Consider the following 16,208-nt stretch of genomic DNA (forward strand, 5'->3'; position numbering starts at 1 on the left):
CGAAAGGATTAGGTTAAGGTCAGCCCTGTGAATTCGACCTAGGGCCTTCTCCACCCCGCAAGGAGAGTTTGTAAAGGTTGAGGTCAGCCCTAGGAATTTAACCTAGTTGTAATCGGTGTCGCTCCACCTGTTAAGTGAGCAATAGTGATAATCATTGGGCTTGCAAGCTGAGGTGGGGACGTAGGCACAGTTGGTCAAACCCTGTAACATATCGTGTGTGCCCTGTTTTACATTTTCGTAACTTATTTATTGCACATGTATGTTATATTATGAATGTTACGCATGATTTAATTTTCGTATCTTACATTTATCTGCGCATTTTGGTTTATAAGTATATAGACAGACCCTTGTTTGTGGAACTGAAATTAACATAGGAAGTTTTAAATGCCCAATTCACCCCCCTCTTGGGAATACACCAATTCCAACAGAGGGCATATTGCTTAGAGAGGTCGCTCCACCTACAACGAGTGTTGTAATAGGTATCTCCGCCTGAGTGAAGGAGTGTTATATGAGGTGGATCCACCTTGGTTGAAGGAGTGGTTAGCGGAAATCCTCAAGCGGTTGTCTTGAGGCGATGACATAGGCGGGAATAGCCGAACCTTGTAAAAATCGTTGTATTTGTTTTTTCTATCCCTTATCTCATTTAAATTTCTACACTTGTATGTTTGAATATTTAGAGCATTTGAGATTGATTGAGAAACCCTATGCTTGAGATATTGTTTGTTTGAAAAATTAGGTAAAATAGTTAACCTAGATTTTTTAAATATCCAATTCACCTCCCCCCTCTTGGGATTTCACCAAAACTATCATATTATATTTGTGTTCACAAGTATTTTTGTTAAATGTATAGAATGAAATTTTGTTTTCTAAATTTTATGTTTGAAATTCTCATTGAATTTTAGTATGCTTTATATTTGCATTTCATTATTTTAAATTAATTTCGTATTTAAGTTATTCCACATTGAAGCATAGTCCTGCTTAGTAATATTTTTTTAGTGGTAATTGACTTTAACAAGTGGTGCACAATTCATATTATACTAGTAGAAACTACCCCGTGCTTCATAGTGAAATGATACAATAAAAATGAAAGGTCAAATACATATGAGGTAAGTTAAAAAAAGAAAGATTACAAATTTAAATTATATTTAGGTGACATTTGAATAATTAAGTCTATATTTGGGAGAATAAATCAAGGATAACAAACAACTTTGAGTTTTGAACTTTGATAATGGAAACTGATTATGAGAGAATCCAAATATTAAAATCAATCCTAAGAATATAAAATTACAACAATATATCATTTTGCATGGAAGTTGAACGTAAATACAACCTTATTATTAGTAAAGGTGCATAGGAAAAATATATTCAGAACATACTATTTCATTAAACATTACCTTTAAAATACATAATACAAACAATATTTAGGTATAACTTTTTTTGTGTTTTTAGTGAGATTAATTGTCACATATATGTATTTCGATAATTAAATTTATAATAATATCATAATTGAACAAATTATATATATATTATTTATTCAATATAACTGACAAATATTGATAAATTTATATAAATAATATAATATTTATTAAAATTACATGTAGTGTGTAAAACTTTAAAAATATTATGGAGTATACATATGACATAAATTTATTTGCGGCGGATCAATTTAATGTAAAATTAATTTAAAAAAATACAGATATAAACCATACTAATATTGAATGAGGATTTAAAATGTAAAATTTGAGTAAAATTTGAATATTTTATTTTATAACATATGGAAAGTTGAACACTTATTAAATTACATGTGTTTATGTATTTATATATAAATATATTTATATATAATTGTAATGTTTTGACATTAGAACTTTTTAGTGGAAGGTAAGTGAGAAAAAAATAACTTATATATTTCTATATTTTTTAATAATATTAATTACAATTAATTCTATAATTTTAGTGGAGAAACATTGTATTGTACTGTATATATTATATTGAATATTTTAAAAATATTTTCAATCATTTATGTTAGTTTAATGTATATAATGTATGTAATGTTAGGGTAAAAGGGGATGATCCAAAAACACAAACACAACATGGAGAACATAGAAAACACAAAAGAAATACGTGGTTCGGCCAAACTCGGCCTACGACCATGGGAGAGTGGTAATCTCACTATATGATAAATAAGAGAGATAGAAAAGAGGAATAACACAACTCAACTTAACTCTCCGCACTAACCTCTCTGCCACACACACTTAGCTCACTCGGTTCTACTCTCTGTATATTATTCACATTCACTCACAACTTATATATATTAGAGAGGAGCATTGAGATGGAGCAGCAATAAAGGAATTATGCATGCTCGAGTCTGCGCATGCACAACAATGCTGCAACTTCCCAAGTAGAAAATAATTGCACCCACATAGGTGGGTCAACAAATCACCCCCTCCAAACATGTGGGGGCAACCAAGTGTCCGCTACTCTGATGTTGCAACATTGTGACCTCACCCAAGTCTCTAGGCATCCGCACCCCGTCGAGAGAGTGCTCGCATCCCTTTGCTGAGGTGCACATGCAGGGATCAACTTCTGGATGATTTCAATAGATCTAGGAGACCCATTGAATTTGAGCATAACTCTAATTTCTCTCTAATTACTGTCTTTGTCAACATATCTTCTGGGTTTTGATTGCCAAGGATCTTCTCAACTGCTAATACCCCTTCGTCTAGAAGAGATCTGATGAAGTGATAACAGAGTCCAATGTGCTTGGTCTTTGAGTGGTATGCTGAATTCTTCACCAAGTGTATAGCGCTCTGACTGTCACTATAAAAACACTCTTCACCTGCTTGAAACCCAACTCTATCAACAAACCCTATAACCATATCATCTCTTTGCTAGCTTTTGTCATGGCTACATACTTTGTCTTTGTAGTGGATAGAGCATCATTTTTCTGTATCTATGATACCCAACTAATGGCAGTAACACCTACTATGAATATATGTCCAGTAGTGCTTCTTCTGTGATCTATCTCACCAGCAAAGTCTGCATCTACGTATCCCTGCAATGTTAGATCACTTTTGCAAAGCATAAACATTTGTTAATTGTACCTCAGAGATATCAAAATATCCATTTTACCGCTTCCTAGTGAATTTTTCCTGGATTTGACGTGAATCTACTAACGGTTCCCACTGCATGACTGAGATCTGGTCTTGTGCAAACCATGGCGTACATTAAGCTTCCTATAGCTTAAGCATATGGCATTTTGTACATTTCTTTCTTCTCTTCCTTTGACTCTGGATACTGAGTCTTTGATAACTTGAAATGACCAGCTAATGGTGTGCTAACTGCCTTAGCATCACTCATGTTGAACCTTCTAAGAATCTACCTAATGTACTCGGCCTGAGACAACAGCAAGGTTCCCTCATTTCTATCTCTAGTGATTCTTATCTCGAGCATCTACTTTGCAGGACCCAAGTATTTCATTTCAAATTCAGTGGACAACTTCCTTTTCAATTTTCTGATCTCGTCCATGTCTGATCCTACAACTAGCATATCATCAACATAAAGTAAAAGAATTACGTAAATTGATTTATACCTATTGAAACAGCAACAATGATCGGCGTTGCATTTGCAATAGTCATTCTTTCGCATGAAGCTGTTAAATTTCTTATACCACTGCCTTGGAGCCTATTTCAAACCATACACTCTTATTCGACCTACAAACAAGTTTTTCTTTACCTTTCTCTACAAAACCTTCAGGTTGGTGTATGTATATCTCCTCCTCTAGATCACCATGGAGGAAAGCAGTTTTTACATCTAACTTCTGGAGGTGTAAATTCTCTGCTACAACAATGCTCAAATTTGTCTAAATGGTTGTGTGTTTCATGAATAGTGAGAAAACTTCTGAGTAGTCAATACCTTCTATTTTTTGGAAACCTTTGACCACGAGTCTTGCTTTGTATCTTATCGAACCATCATACTCTTCTTTTATGCGGTACACCCATTTATTTTGAAGAGCTTCTTTTTCCTTAGGTAATCTAGCTAGCTCCCAAGTCCTGTTGTTGATGAGGGATTTCATCTCATCTTTCATGGCAAGTTCCTACTTGCTAGCCTCATCCATCTGACATGCTTTATCATAGCACTCTGGTTCACTTGCATCAGTTAGTAACAAGTAATCCAAATATCTCCTATTCGGTACATGCAATTGGGAAGACCTCCTCAGTGTTGGAGTAGGAGTTGGAGTTGGAGTCTATGGTGCTTCAGAGCACACCTCTATGATAGATTCTCCTGTCTGAGAATTATCAATAGTCTATTGTGCCATGTTGTTGTTAGTGCAATCATTCAACTCTACAATATCAGGGTTATATAGTACGAGATTACTTGATGATGTCGCGTCTTTGTACATAACCTTTTCATTGAAAACAACATCTCGACTTTTGATTATTTTCTTGTTTTGATCATCCCAGATGCGGTAACCAAACTCATATTCACCATATCCAAGAAGTGTGCATTTTTTAGATTTTGGATCAAGCTTGCCCCTAGCCTGATCACTAATATGTACATAAGCAACACAATCGAAAACTTTTAAATGTAAAAGTTTTACCTCCTTTTTGCTCCATACCTCCTCTGGTAACTGGAACTGCAATGGTTCTAATGGACTTCAGTTGATTAGATAAGTAGCTGTGTTGATTACTTTTGCCCAAAACTGCTTTGGTAAACCTACTTGTAATCACATACTTCTGGCTCTCTCAATCAAGGTTATGTTCATTCGTTCTGCTACACCGTCGTGTTGGGGTATACTTGGCACAATTCTTTCAAGTCGGATCCCACGATCATAGAAAAACCTTTTAAATTATCTATCTTCATATTCACCACCATTGTCTGATCTCAGCTTTTTGATTTTCAAGCTTGTTTCATTTTCCACCATGGTCTTCCATTTCCTGAAAACATCATACACTTTAGATTTATGTCTTAAGAAATAAACCTTTATCTTAATGGAATGGTCATCAATAAAGGTGACAAAATAGGATTTCCCGCCAATGGATGAAACTGGGATCGGTCCCCAAACATCAATGTGCACCAGCTTTATTTTTTCTTTCTTTAGAGTTCTGACGAATGTTTGAAAGCTGACTCTTTTCTGTTTGCCGAGGATGCAGCTCTCACATTGGTTATTATTAGCTTACTAGAAACCTCGTATTTTGCCTTCTGAGTTCATGCTTTTCAAACCTTTTTCACTCATGTGACTGAGTATCTGGTGCCATAGGTTTGAATCTTCATTCCCTGCAGCAACGGAAATTGACATGCAAGCACTTGTGGTCATATAAAGAGTACCAGTTTTCTTACACGCAAACATGTCATTGCACCTTTGGAAATTTTTGAACTATCGCTACCGAAGGTTGTAGTGTAACCTTCACTTGCAAGTTGTCCAACAAATATTAAATTTTTCTTGAGATCAGGGATATATCTGACATCAGTCAAACTCCAGGTGGCACCTGTCAAATTTATTTTTGCTTCTACTTTTCTTGCAATTTCACAAGGTTTGTCATAACCAGGATAAACATTGCCAAGATTTCCGAGTATATGCCTATTAAGCATTTCATTGTTGCCTGTTGTGTGAAACGAGGCTCCAGAGTCTAATACTCAAGACTCTCCCTTCCTTTCCAAAGAGCATAATAATGCATCTCCTTCTCCTGAAGAAGAGGTGACATTTGCTTCGATCTTATTTTTTGGCTCCTTTTTCGAGGATTGACATTGATTTTTGTAGTGGCCAATCTTGCCACAATTCCAACACTCAATCTGCTTTTTGTTGTGAGTGTTGTTGAAATTTCCTGGAGCTCTTGATTTGGATCATCTGCTTCTTGATCCTCCACAGTTTTGAACTCTGTTTTGATTTCTGCCCTTGGTCTGTTTCTCACCTTGTGAGACCAAGGCACTCCCTTGGAGGTTAACGGTTAGCTTTCTCAGGGTGTCAGTATCCTGTAGTGAAGCCATCACTTCTTCCAAATTCAAGGTTTCCTTACCAACAAGTAATGTTGTGACAAGACTATCATAAAAAAGTGGTAAAGATGCCAGGAGAAGAAGTGCTTTATCTTCTTCTTCAACTTTTACACCAAGACTCATTAACTCAATCATGATCTTGTTTTAGTCATTTATATGGTCAAAAATATTTACCCCTTTCTCCATTTTTTGTTGATAGAGTTTCTTCTTTAGAAATAGCTTGTTTGTTAAAGATTTTGACATGCATTTCTGTTCTAATTTTTTTCCATAACTGAACAGGTGATGATTCATCTAGCACAAAATATTTAACTTCATTTGATAGGCATAAACAAATAGTACTAACTGTTTTCATTTCCATCTCTGCCCAATCATCATCTTTGATATTTTCTGGCTTCTTCGCGATTAGAGGCTTGATCAAGTCATGCTGAATCAAGATATCCTTGACTGTACTCTGCCGTAAACTGAAATTGTTCCGACCGTCAAATTTCTCCACGCCGAACTTGGATAAATTGTCATCCATTATAAAATAGCAACTTAGAGGATGATTTAAAAAAAAAAGGAGTGAAAAGACCACACCTTTTTTATTTAATAATAATAAAAGACCTCTCCTTGTGACTTGCTGGGGAAGATTTCTCCCTTCCTGTTTTCACCTTTCTCTGTCTCTGCACAAAGAACACTCTGCTCCGCCTCTGCACAGAAGAAAAAATGGAGAACTTCGCAAGCCCTCACCAGATGCTGCAATCACTCGTAGTTGAGAGATTCGACACAATCAACACGATCAGCAGCTACACGCAATCTTCGCGAAGAAGCAACTCATGGAGCTCGTATGGCGGCGCTTGAAGTCACCGTTCACGCCCATGCAACTATTGTCCCAGCTTCATCTCAACAACGCCGAACCTGAAGGTAAGCACAATTTTTTTAATCATGCTTCTCACCTTCTCCAAGCTCTAATACCAGCTATTAGGGTGAAAGGGGATGATCCAAGAACACAAACACAACACAAAGAACATAGAAAACACAAAAGAAATACATGGTTTGGCCAAACTTGGCCTACGTCCATGGGAGAGAGGTAATCTTACTATATGATCAATATAAGAGATACAAAAGAGGAGTAACACAACTCAATTCAACTCTCAGCACTAACCTCTCTCCCACACACACTCAGCTCACTCGGCTTTGCTCTTTGTATATTATTCACACACACTTACAACTTTACAAAGCAGTGTACATATATATATATCAGAGAGGAGCATTGAGATGGAGCAGCAATAAAAGAATGATGCATGCTCGAGGTTGCGAATGCACAACGACGCTGCAACTTCCCAACAAGAAAATAAATGCACCCACATGGGTGGGTCAACATGTGAACAAAAATATAACACGGTATATATATTTTTATGTTTTCAAACAATATGAATTAAAATTAATTCTATATTTTTAGTAGATGTAAATATAAACAAATGATAAAGAAAGTAGGAACTGATAATTTAAATTTATTTTGTAATATAAAAGTATTAAGAAAGAAAGCAATAGAAAATTGTTAAGTTGAGATCATTTTTCAAAAAATTATTTAGTGGAATTTTCATTAATGTTGGAATTTTTAAATTTTGTTGATTTTAAAAGGAAAAGATTTTTAGAAATCATTTTAAAAATTTAGTGGGGCTTGGGGACCAAAGAGAAAAGGAAAGTTTAAGAAAATTATTAAAAATAATTTAAAAAATTGGTGGGGCTCACGTAGGGCCCCTCAGCTTCTGCTGAGAGAGAGGAGAAACAAATCAAAATGCTAAAAAAATTATGACAAATTTAATGAGCTCAACATTTTGATAATTGTAAGATTCTTTTAAGGCATGTTTAGAAGTTGGAAAAAACTATGCAGAAAAAAATCCAGTCGATAAAAATTTGATTATGTAGCATTTGACTCTTCTTAGTTTTTAATTGTATTATACTAAATTTTATTTTTGATAGTAGTTGATGTAAAAAGAAAATACAAAAGAAAACAATTTTTTTTTTTGTTTTCTTTTTCTCAAATAAATTTCTTTTTATAAAGTGACATTTAGATGCCACCTGAAACTAGATGACATGAAGGAAAAAAGAGATAATTAAAAAAATTATTTTTTTATATTTAATTATCAAGAAAAATAAAAAAATAATAATACCAAATCAATTAACAAAGTAATTTTATACATCATTTCCGGAGTATAACAATATTAATAAACACCATCTTTGGACTATAAATAAAATGCCTTTCTGTGAAGTTCACCAGCCAAAATATAAATTAATGTATGTTGATTGATTGAATATTTTAATAATAGGATGGTCATAATAAAATAATTTATATATATATACACACATGTACTTGTCATGTTAAAGCAAAATAACACTAATATTTTTTTTGCATGATTGACTTCTTTATGAAAAATTACAGTGTCACATCCTTGAAAGATTTTTATAACATTCACACCTCATTTTATTTACTTCATAGAAATGCTCATTTTCATTTCGTGATCTAATTCCATATTTGGGAGATTAAAATTCAAAATTTTCATTTGAATTTGTCTAAATTTGAATAAAATGTAATACAAAATTTAATAAAACTTTGATCTTGAATATATTTTTATGTGCATTTGAAAAAATGATAGCATAAAATTTTATTTAGTCTCATTTAAATCTATATAAATCCAAATTAAATGCACGAATTTGTGGAATGCCTATTCCTATGAACAGATTAGTTTTAATATGTTAGTTACAATTAGTTATACAAGAAATTATATTGTTGCTATAAAACAAATAATAATGTGAAACATTTTATGAGTCTAATAAAGAATAGACAAGACCCTCAGGGTGTGGTTCAGGTGGTAGTGCGGGCTGCGGAAATGTCTCTCACGAGGTCAGGTGTTTAAATCCTCCCGGACTCGTTTCCGTCCCTGGACTCCTGAATTTACCCTCTCTTTGGAGTTATGGGATCAACTTCAAGGGGCGCAGGATTATTCACGTGGACTGTAAAATGAACGCGTGGATACCTGGTGCATAATCCAAAAAAAAAAATAGACGAGGAATAGCCATTCTCAAATTTCATCATGGAGATGAACCAAACGAGGTGTTAAGCTGCATTTGGGAGCATGAATTAGGTCTTAGCGTATGGATTTGAACAAAATTCAATATAACTTTGCATGCCAACTTTTTCAAATCCATATAGACCCAAATTCAAGACCTCTCCCATAGATTTAGTTTTATGTAAACAAACACAAATCCAAATCCAAATCCATACCTTGAAATCTAATACTAGGGTTATGTTCCAAAGCATAGAATTTGGGTCTAAATTTTTAGCCGTGTTTCCCTCGACCAACGTGCAAACTAATACCAATATACACATGCACACCTACCAATAAAAATTTTCTCAGAAGGCTTTAAAAATCTCTGTACTTTGCATATAGCGTTTTAGAAAATTTCAAATCATTTGATAATTTATGCAAATTTCGCTTGATTTTCTGAAAAATAAATAAATAAAATAAAAGGAAACAAAAGCCCACAAATTTCATATCATTTGATAATTTGACACCTTCATGGCTTTTGGCTCAAATCTCAGGAATAAGTGCAGAGTCCAGGAAGAGGGAGGAACAACTCCAGTTGTTGAGCCTGGGTCTAATGGATAACAATAGGGGGGGAAAACTGATAACAATTCCTGTTACTAAAAGAAATCATGGATATATGCATATTTATTTTACCAACATTACAGGAACCAAGGAAGAAAACCAAGTAAGATCTTAAGAACTATGCCAGTAATTCAAATAAAATGTCCAACCATGGACGAACAAACACATTGTTATCCAACACAATAACTTCGAGATCAACGAGCAGTTGTTGATCACCATCTTATCATTCCAACAAAGAACTTTCGGATCAACGTACATTTGTTGATCACCATCTCATTATTCCAACACAAGGACTTTGAGATCAACGTGCAGTTGTTGATCACCATCTTGTTATTCCAACACAGAACTGTGAGATCAATGTGCAGTCTTGAATCTTGATCGCCACCACATGCTTCTTTTATTTGAATGAAGAATAGGTCTTACTGCCTCTTGGCATGCCTTTGGTAGAAGGACTTTATCCTCTCAAGTCCCTCTTTAAGAGATGATGGCTCAATGGCAAAAGTTATTCGAAGCCAATTCTTCATTCCCATAGCACATCCTGCAAACAACCATACAAGAGGAAATGGGATCAGGGATGCACATCAACCATTACACCAAGGGCCGGACCAAGAGGACATTATTAATGGTAAAAACCCAAGGGAAATTAAGGGCCAGTGGAACTTTTTCCAAATAGATGACAGTAATGGAGTAATAAACTGGAATTACGAGGGATGACCACTATTTTAGTTTGCTTTTATTTTATTTTATTGTTTTTGAAAACTTTTGCCTAGGAAGGGAGGAAGGGGAGGGGGTGTCAGGGATCAAGGATAACCTCAGTACACAAAAAAAGAGGATTGAAATTGAATTACTGGGAAAACGAGAAGGACCCCTACTTGAGAAGGGCTTTGTAGCATAATGATAAGAGCTTCATTAGATTTTTTTTTTTTTTTTTCTAAACACTGAAATATCTGACTCAAACCAGTTGGACACTATTACCATTCTTTCTGAAAATTGCATAAGTTCAATACATTCCCTTAAGAGGACTTTTTCACTTGGGTGAGTGAAATTTATGGACTTGAATCTCAGCCATAACCATGGTAAAATTGAGATGAAATTGTCCAAATTTCTGCTTTCTACCACACCCTCAAAATCAAAATGGTAGAAGATTTCCATTTGACAATTTCCATCGGATTTGTTTTCCATGAATATTTGAAATTTTTCAAAATTTCAAAATTTCAGTGAAATTTGTCGAAATTTTGGCTAGAGTGAAGAGAGTCAAGAAATTTCTCTCTTATTTTTTCTTTTCTTTTTCTATTCAAACTATAGGATCATTACAACAACGTTTTGAATTATGGCTTTAAAATTTTTGAAAATATATGAAAAACCAATCATAGGTATATGCTAACATTTAATTTGACCATTTGTCTCTACAATAAATAATATTTAATTGATTTACAAATTTCATTTAAAATAATTTAATATGTTTAATATGATTATTATATTATTGTTATTGCACCGTATACACCACGTAACTGTCTTAATGTATTTTATTTATAACATTCTAGCTCTAAATCTTACATTGTTATGTCTACTAACTGTTTCTAAAGCTTCATAGAAGAATTCCATGCTTTGCTACTGTTTCCATCATTCTTCATAAACTCGAAATCAAAAACATCAACATTGAAATTTCCATCGAAATTTCCATACTTTTGAAGCCTTGAAATTTTAGTTGAAATTGAAATTTAAGACCTTGGAACTAGGTTAGTGTGTACTTGCTTGTGTTTCAAGGTAATCCTTCAGAGCTACTCATATATTAATTTAGATCAAAAGACATTTGTAAAGTTCAACTACAACTACACATATTTTTGCTATCCCACTAACCCAATTTATAGTCTTCAAATGGACTGGCATTGTTCCCTCAGCTACATGATAACATGGAACACAGAAGTAATTACTGATACAATAGAAAATCAAGAACAACATCAACTGCATGTTTGATAAGTAGAAATGGACTGTATTGAAATTGTCACTTGAATTTTGCTTGTTCTTCATTCAATTTTTTATTCCATTTGATTTTCACCTGATTCTATTACACAAATCAAACATGATTTCAATGTCTTTTTGAGAACATTGCTATATGATCAGAAGAAGCCCTAAATTTATGAAAACAAAACAGCAACAATATGCATAGGGATCGATGCAATACTAATTAACACAAGAAAAAATAACAAATAATTGAAAGAAAACAATGAAAATTAAATCTAAAAAGAAATAAAAAATTAAAGAAGAGGAAAAATTAGGGAAAACACAATTAGGTTCTCAATTTCAATAATGCAAGTTATCTTCAACATTACATGATGGTGTTTTACTAGGATTTTCTCCTAAAAACTAAATAAGAAAATAAAATACGGAAAAAATTAAAATATTTTAAACCTGAAAATTGTAGAATAAAATCTGACAAAAAAATCTAAATCATGCTCATGCCTATGCTAAACACGAAAATCCTGCTGAGTGTGATCCCCATCATTTCCTTAAGGCTGAAGAAAGCTCGCCTCTTGCAAGGAAAGACAGATGTATTGCTCTAAGATATCTAGGTGCGCAATATGCTCGTTATCTAAAATACTCTCAACATCATTTGTTAACAATACCTCTTTGGCAGAAGAGACAGAAAAACAGGACGATCGAATGGAGAAACTGCTTCCCAAGAAGAGATGTACAGTGCACAAAAGGAGGCTCGAATGTGCCTTAATGAGGTGTTGAGTCCTCAATATTGAAGATAGGGCTTATTATCATTTCAACTAGTTTAAGTACAAAAGCATTAGGGCCAACACAATGGATAATGTGAAAAGGACTAGATGTGCGGGCATGCAATTTCTTTAAATATTGCTAGGGGCAATGTTCAAGTGTACAAATACTATCATAGCCACCCTCGTGCCTATGGGGGGATCAACAACTTATATTGTGCCTACAAAAGCATCAACAACTTATCTTGTGCCTATGTATAATCTTTCGCGAAACATCAACATGAAGTTTGTGTTGAGTGGAAGTGTTGAGAATACCACTTGTGAGTTTGTCCCACATTAGAAAAACTAAGTAGACAATGTGTGTTTTATACACATGGTTGGGCCCAAGACCTAATAGGCTTAAACTTTTGGGTCAAGTTGGTGCTCACCCATGTATATCAAGCACACTCATGGACTTCCCCAATCCTAATAGTTTGCAATTGGGCTTATGAATGCAATTGGCTAAAATGGACAAATAGATGCAATGGGACAAAGCCATAGATGCAATGGGACAAAGCCAACATCATGGGAAAAATGGACAATCTCAAAAGGACTCTTGAGACTGATTCACTAAGTTATTATTGTCAATTGGATTAAATGCCTTCTCATATTATATAGCAAATAGAAATGTCAGTTACAAGGCTAAAAATCAGCAATTACAGCCATGTAGGAGACTAATTAAGGCAATTACAATCAGCCTATTAATTATAGAATATCAACTACAATCAGCCTACTAATCACAAAATATCTACAACAATAATATAAAATCATGCCATAATTAGAGAGACTAATTATGGCACCGTATCTGACTGACATCCCCCTTCAAATTGATGCTGGCCAATCAAGAGGCATCAATTTGCCCACAAGGAACTGATGGCGCTGTCATGTCATAGCCTTCGTGAAGGCATTTGGTATCTTGAGGTGCGTAGAAACATGAGGCAGAGATATAATCCGAGTGTCCAAGGCTTCTCAAATAGAATGACAGTCTACTTCAATGTGCTTTGTACGCTCATGATAAATAAGATTAGCAGCTATTTGAATGGCACTAGTATTATCAGCATGAAGAGGAGTAGAATCAGATTGAGAAAAACCAAGCTCAGCTAGAAGCCCACGAAGCCAAACAATCTCAGAACATGCAGCAGACATTGCCCAGTATTCAAATTCAGTAAAGGATTTAGAAACACGAGCTTGTTTCTTACTTTACCAAGAGATCAAGGAATCACCAAGAAACATGCACCAACACGTGACAAACCGCCGAGTATCAGGACATCCGGCCCAATCCGCATCACTATAAGCGACAAGGAGAAGCAGAGAGCCAGTTGGAATGAATAACCCAAGGCTAGCTAACCCTCGAAGATATCGAATAATACAGCGAACAACAACTAAATGAAGGTGGCAGGGAGTTTGCATAAACTGACTAACTTGGTGGACAGCGAAGGAAATATCAGGCCGAGTAATAGTCAAATAGTTCAAGCTCCCTACCAACTGTCGAAACACAGTGGGATCAAAAAGAAGATCACCCTCCTCAGTTCGATATTTCACATTGACCTCCATAGGAGTATCCACCAAAGGCGAATCCTGAAGACCGGCTAGCCCAATCAAATCTTGGGTATATTTGCGTTGATTCAAGAATATACCTAAAGAACCCGTGTGCACTTCCAAACCCAAAAAACACGTATGAGGACCAAGATCTTTCATATGAAAAGAAGCCTGAAGATTCTGCTTAAGATGATCAATCAAGTTTGAGTCGGCTCCAGTAATGACAATATCATCCACATAGACAAGTAAGACAACGAGACCAATCGGAGTCTTGCACAAAAACAAAGAAGAATCATATTGGCTTGAACAAAGGAGAGACAAAGCAAAGTAGACCTTAAATTTTCAAACCACGCTCAGGGAGCCTGTTTTAAGCCATAGAGAGGTCACTTTAACTTACATACCGCGGAAGACGGAGAAGAAAACAAACTCGGAGGACTAATGTAAATATCCTCTTTGAGATCACCATGAATAAAAGCATTTTTTACGCCCATCTGGTGAAGTGGCTAGCCTTGGGAGGCGGCAATCGAAAGAATTGTACGCACTATAGTCATCTTCACCATAGGAGCAAATGTCTCCTCATAGTGCACCCCATATTCTTGCCTGTTCCCAAGTGCAACTAAGCATGCCTTGTACCTGTCTAGAGTCCCATTAGAGCGGAGCTTAATCATGAAAACCCATTTACAACCAATGGCTTTAACAGTAAAGGGGCAAGGAACAATATCCCAAGTATGATTGTCCTGGAGATAACTCCGCCTATGATGCACTTAATGTCTTAATTCTTTCACACATAGCCGGTCCCAAATCCGGGTAAAGGAGGAGGGCTGCGTCAGGTAGCTGACAGCCAGCGTAAATTTTGTTAGATCACTATGATATGAATCCTTACCGAATATTTGCTAAGGCATCCCCTACCAACGAGGTGTTGCACTTAAACCACCTGAGCATAGCAAAAAGTGGGCGAGGGTGGGCTAGGTTGTCAGCCCGAAGCGACGCGCCGTGTCGGAGCCCGGGCACGGTGTCAAATATGCGAGGTTCCTGCATCATTCTGGCCATGGGTAGGTAAAACTTTAGTTCAGGAAACTAGAATTAGAATAGCAACTTGGAATATAGGGACACTTACGGGTAAAAGCATGGAAGTTGTGGATACAATGATTAGAAGAAGAACTAATATAATTTGCCTTCAAGAAACTAAGTGGATGGGGGAGAAGGCTAGAAAAATCGATAAATCAGGATTTAAACTTGGGTACACTGGAAAAGAAAAAAATAAGAATGTAGTAGACATTATTATAGACAAAAACTTAAAAGAAAACGTTGTGGATGTAACTAGAGTAAGGGATAGAATTATAAAAATCAAGATGATATTAGGACAAGAGATAATAAATATCATTAGTGCTTATGCTCTTCAAGTTGGCTTAGCAGAAAATCTTAAGAGACAATTTTGGGAAGATATGGATAGTATTATACAAGGCATACCAGGGACTGAGAAAATATTTATAAGAGGAGATTTGAATGGACACGTTAGAAGAGATAATAAAAATAATGAGAGGATACATAGAGGATATGGATATGGAGACAAAAATGAGTCTGGGGAGATGATCTTAGACTTTGCCATATCATATGATTTTAGTATAATGAATACTTGCTTTAAGAAGAGAGAACACTTAATAATCTTTAAAAGTGGACAAAATAGAAGTCAAATAGATTTTTTTTTTTTTTTTCAACTAGGAGGGTAGATCGTTTATCATGCAAGGATTGTAAAGTTATTCCAGACAAAAGCCTAACCACACAACATAGAGTCTTAGTGTTAGATATATGTATTAAAAAATGGAAGAAAAAAGATAAAATAAACCTGTGTAGGAGAACTAGATGGTGGAACCTAAAAAGAGAAAATATAATAAAATTTAAAGATAAAATGATCAAAGATGGGGATTGGACCATAGAGGATGGGATAGATACAAATACTCTTTGGAATAGATTAGCTAGCTCTCTTAAAAAGATAGCAAAAGGTGAATCAAGGGGAAAATTCTCGAATAGCAAAGAGAGTTAGTGGTGTGATAAAGATGTACAAAAAATCATAGAGACAAAAAGAATTTGGTATAAAACATGACAAAAATATAGAAACAGAGATAACTTTGAAAAATATAAGGAGGCAAGAAAAGATACAAAAAGGGTCGTTAGTGAAGCTAAATATAGATCTTTTAATAGTTTGTATGATAGATTAAGTACAAAATAAGGGGAAAGAGATATATTTAAACTTGCTAAAGTT

General features: G+C 35.0%; 1 protein-coding gene across 1 annotated transcript in view; it reads right to left on the bottom strand.

Annotated features, from left to right (window-relative positions):
* Nucleotides 1-9,676: 9,676 nt before the first annotated feature.
* Nucleotides 9,677-16,208, bottom strand: part of LOC131147650 (nicotianamine aminotransferase 1-like) — a 73,837-nt gene continuing 67,305 nt past the window's right edge. Inside the window, exon 7 of the mRNA XM_058097162.1 lies at nt 9,677-10,182. Within this exon, the coding sequence (XP_057953145.1) occupies nt 10,064-10,182 (119 nt within the window). The 3' untranslated portion in view covers nt 9,677-10,063. The remainder of the gene's footprint in view (nt 10,183-16,208) is intronic.

This window comes from Malania oleifera, chromosome 2, assembly GCF_029873635.1.
Source record: "Malania oleifera isolate guangnan ecotype guangnan chromosome 2, ASM2987363v1, whole genome shotgun sequence".
Classification (NCBI taxonomy): Eukaryota; Viridiplantae; Streptophyta; class Magnoliopsida; order Santalales; family Ximeniaceae; genus Malania; species Malania oleifera.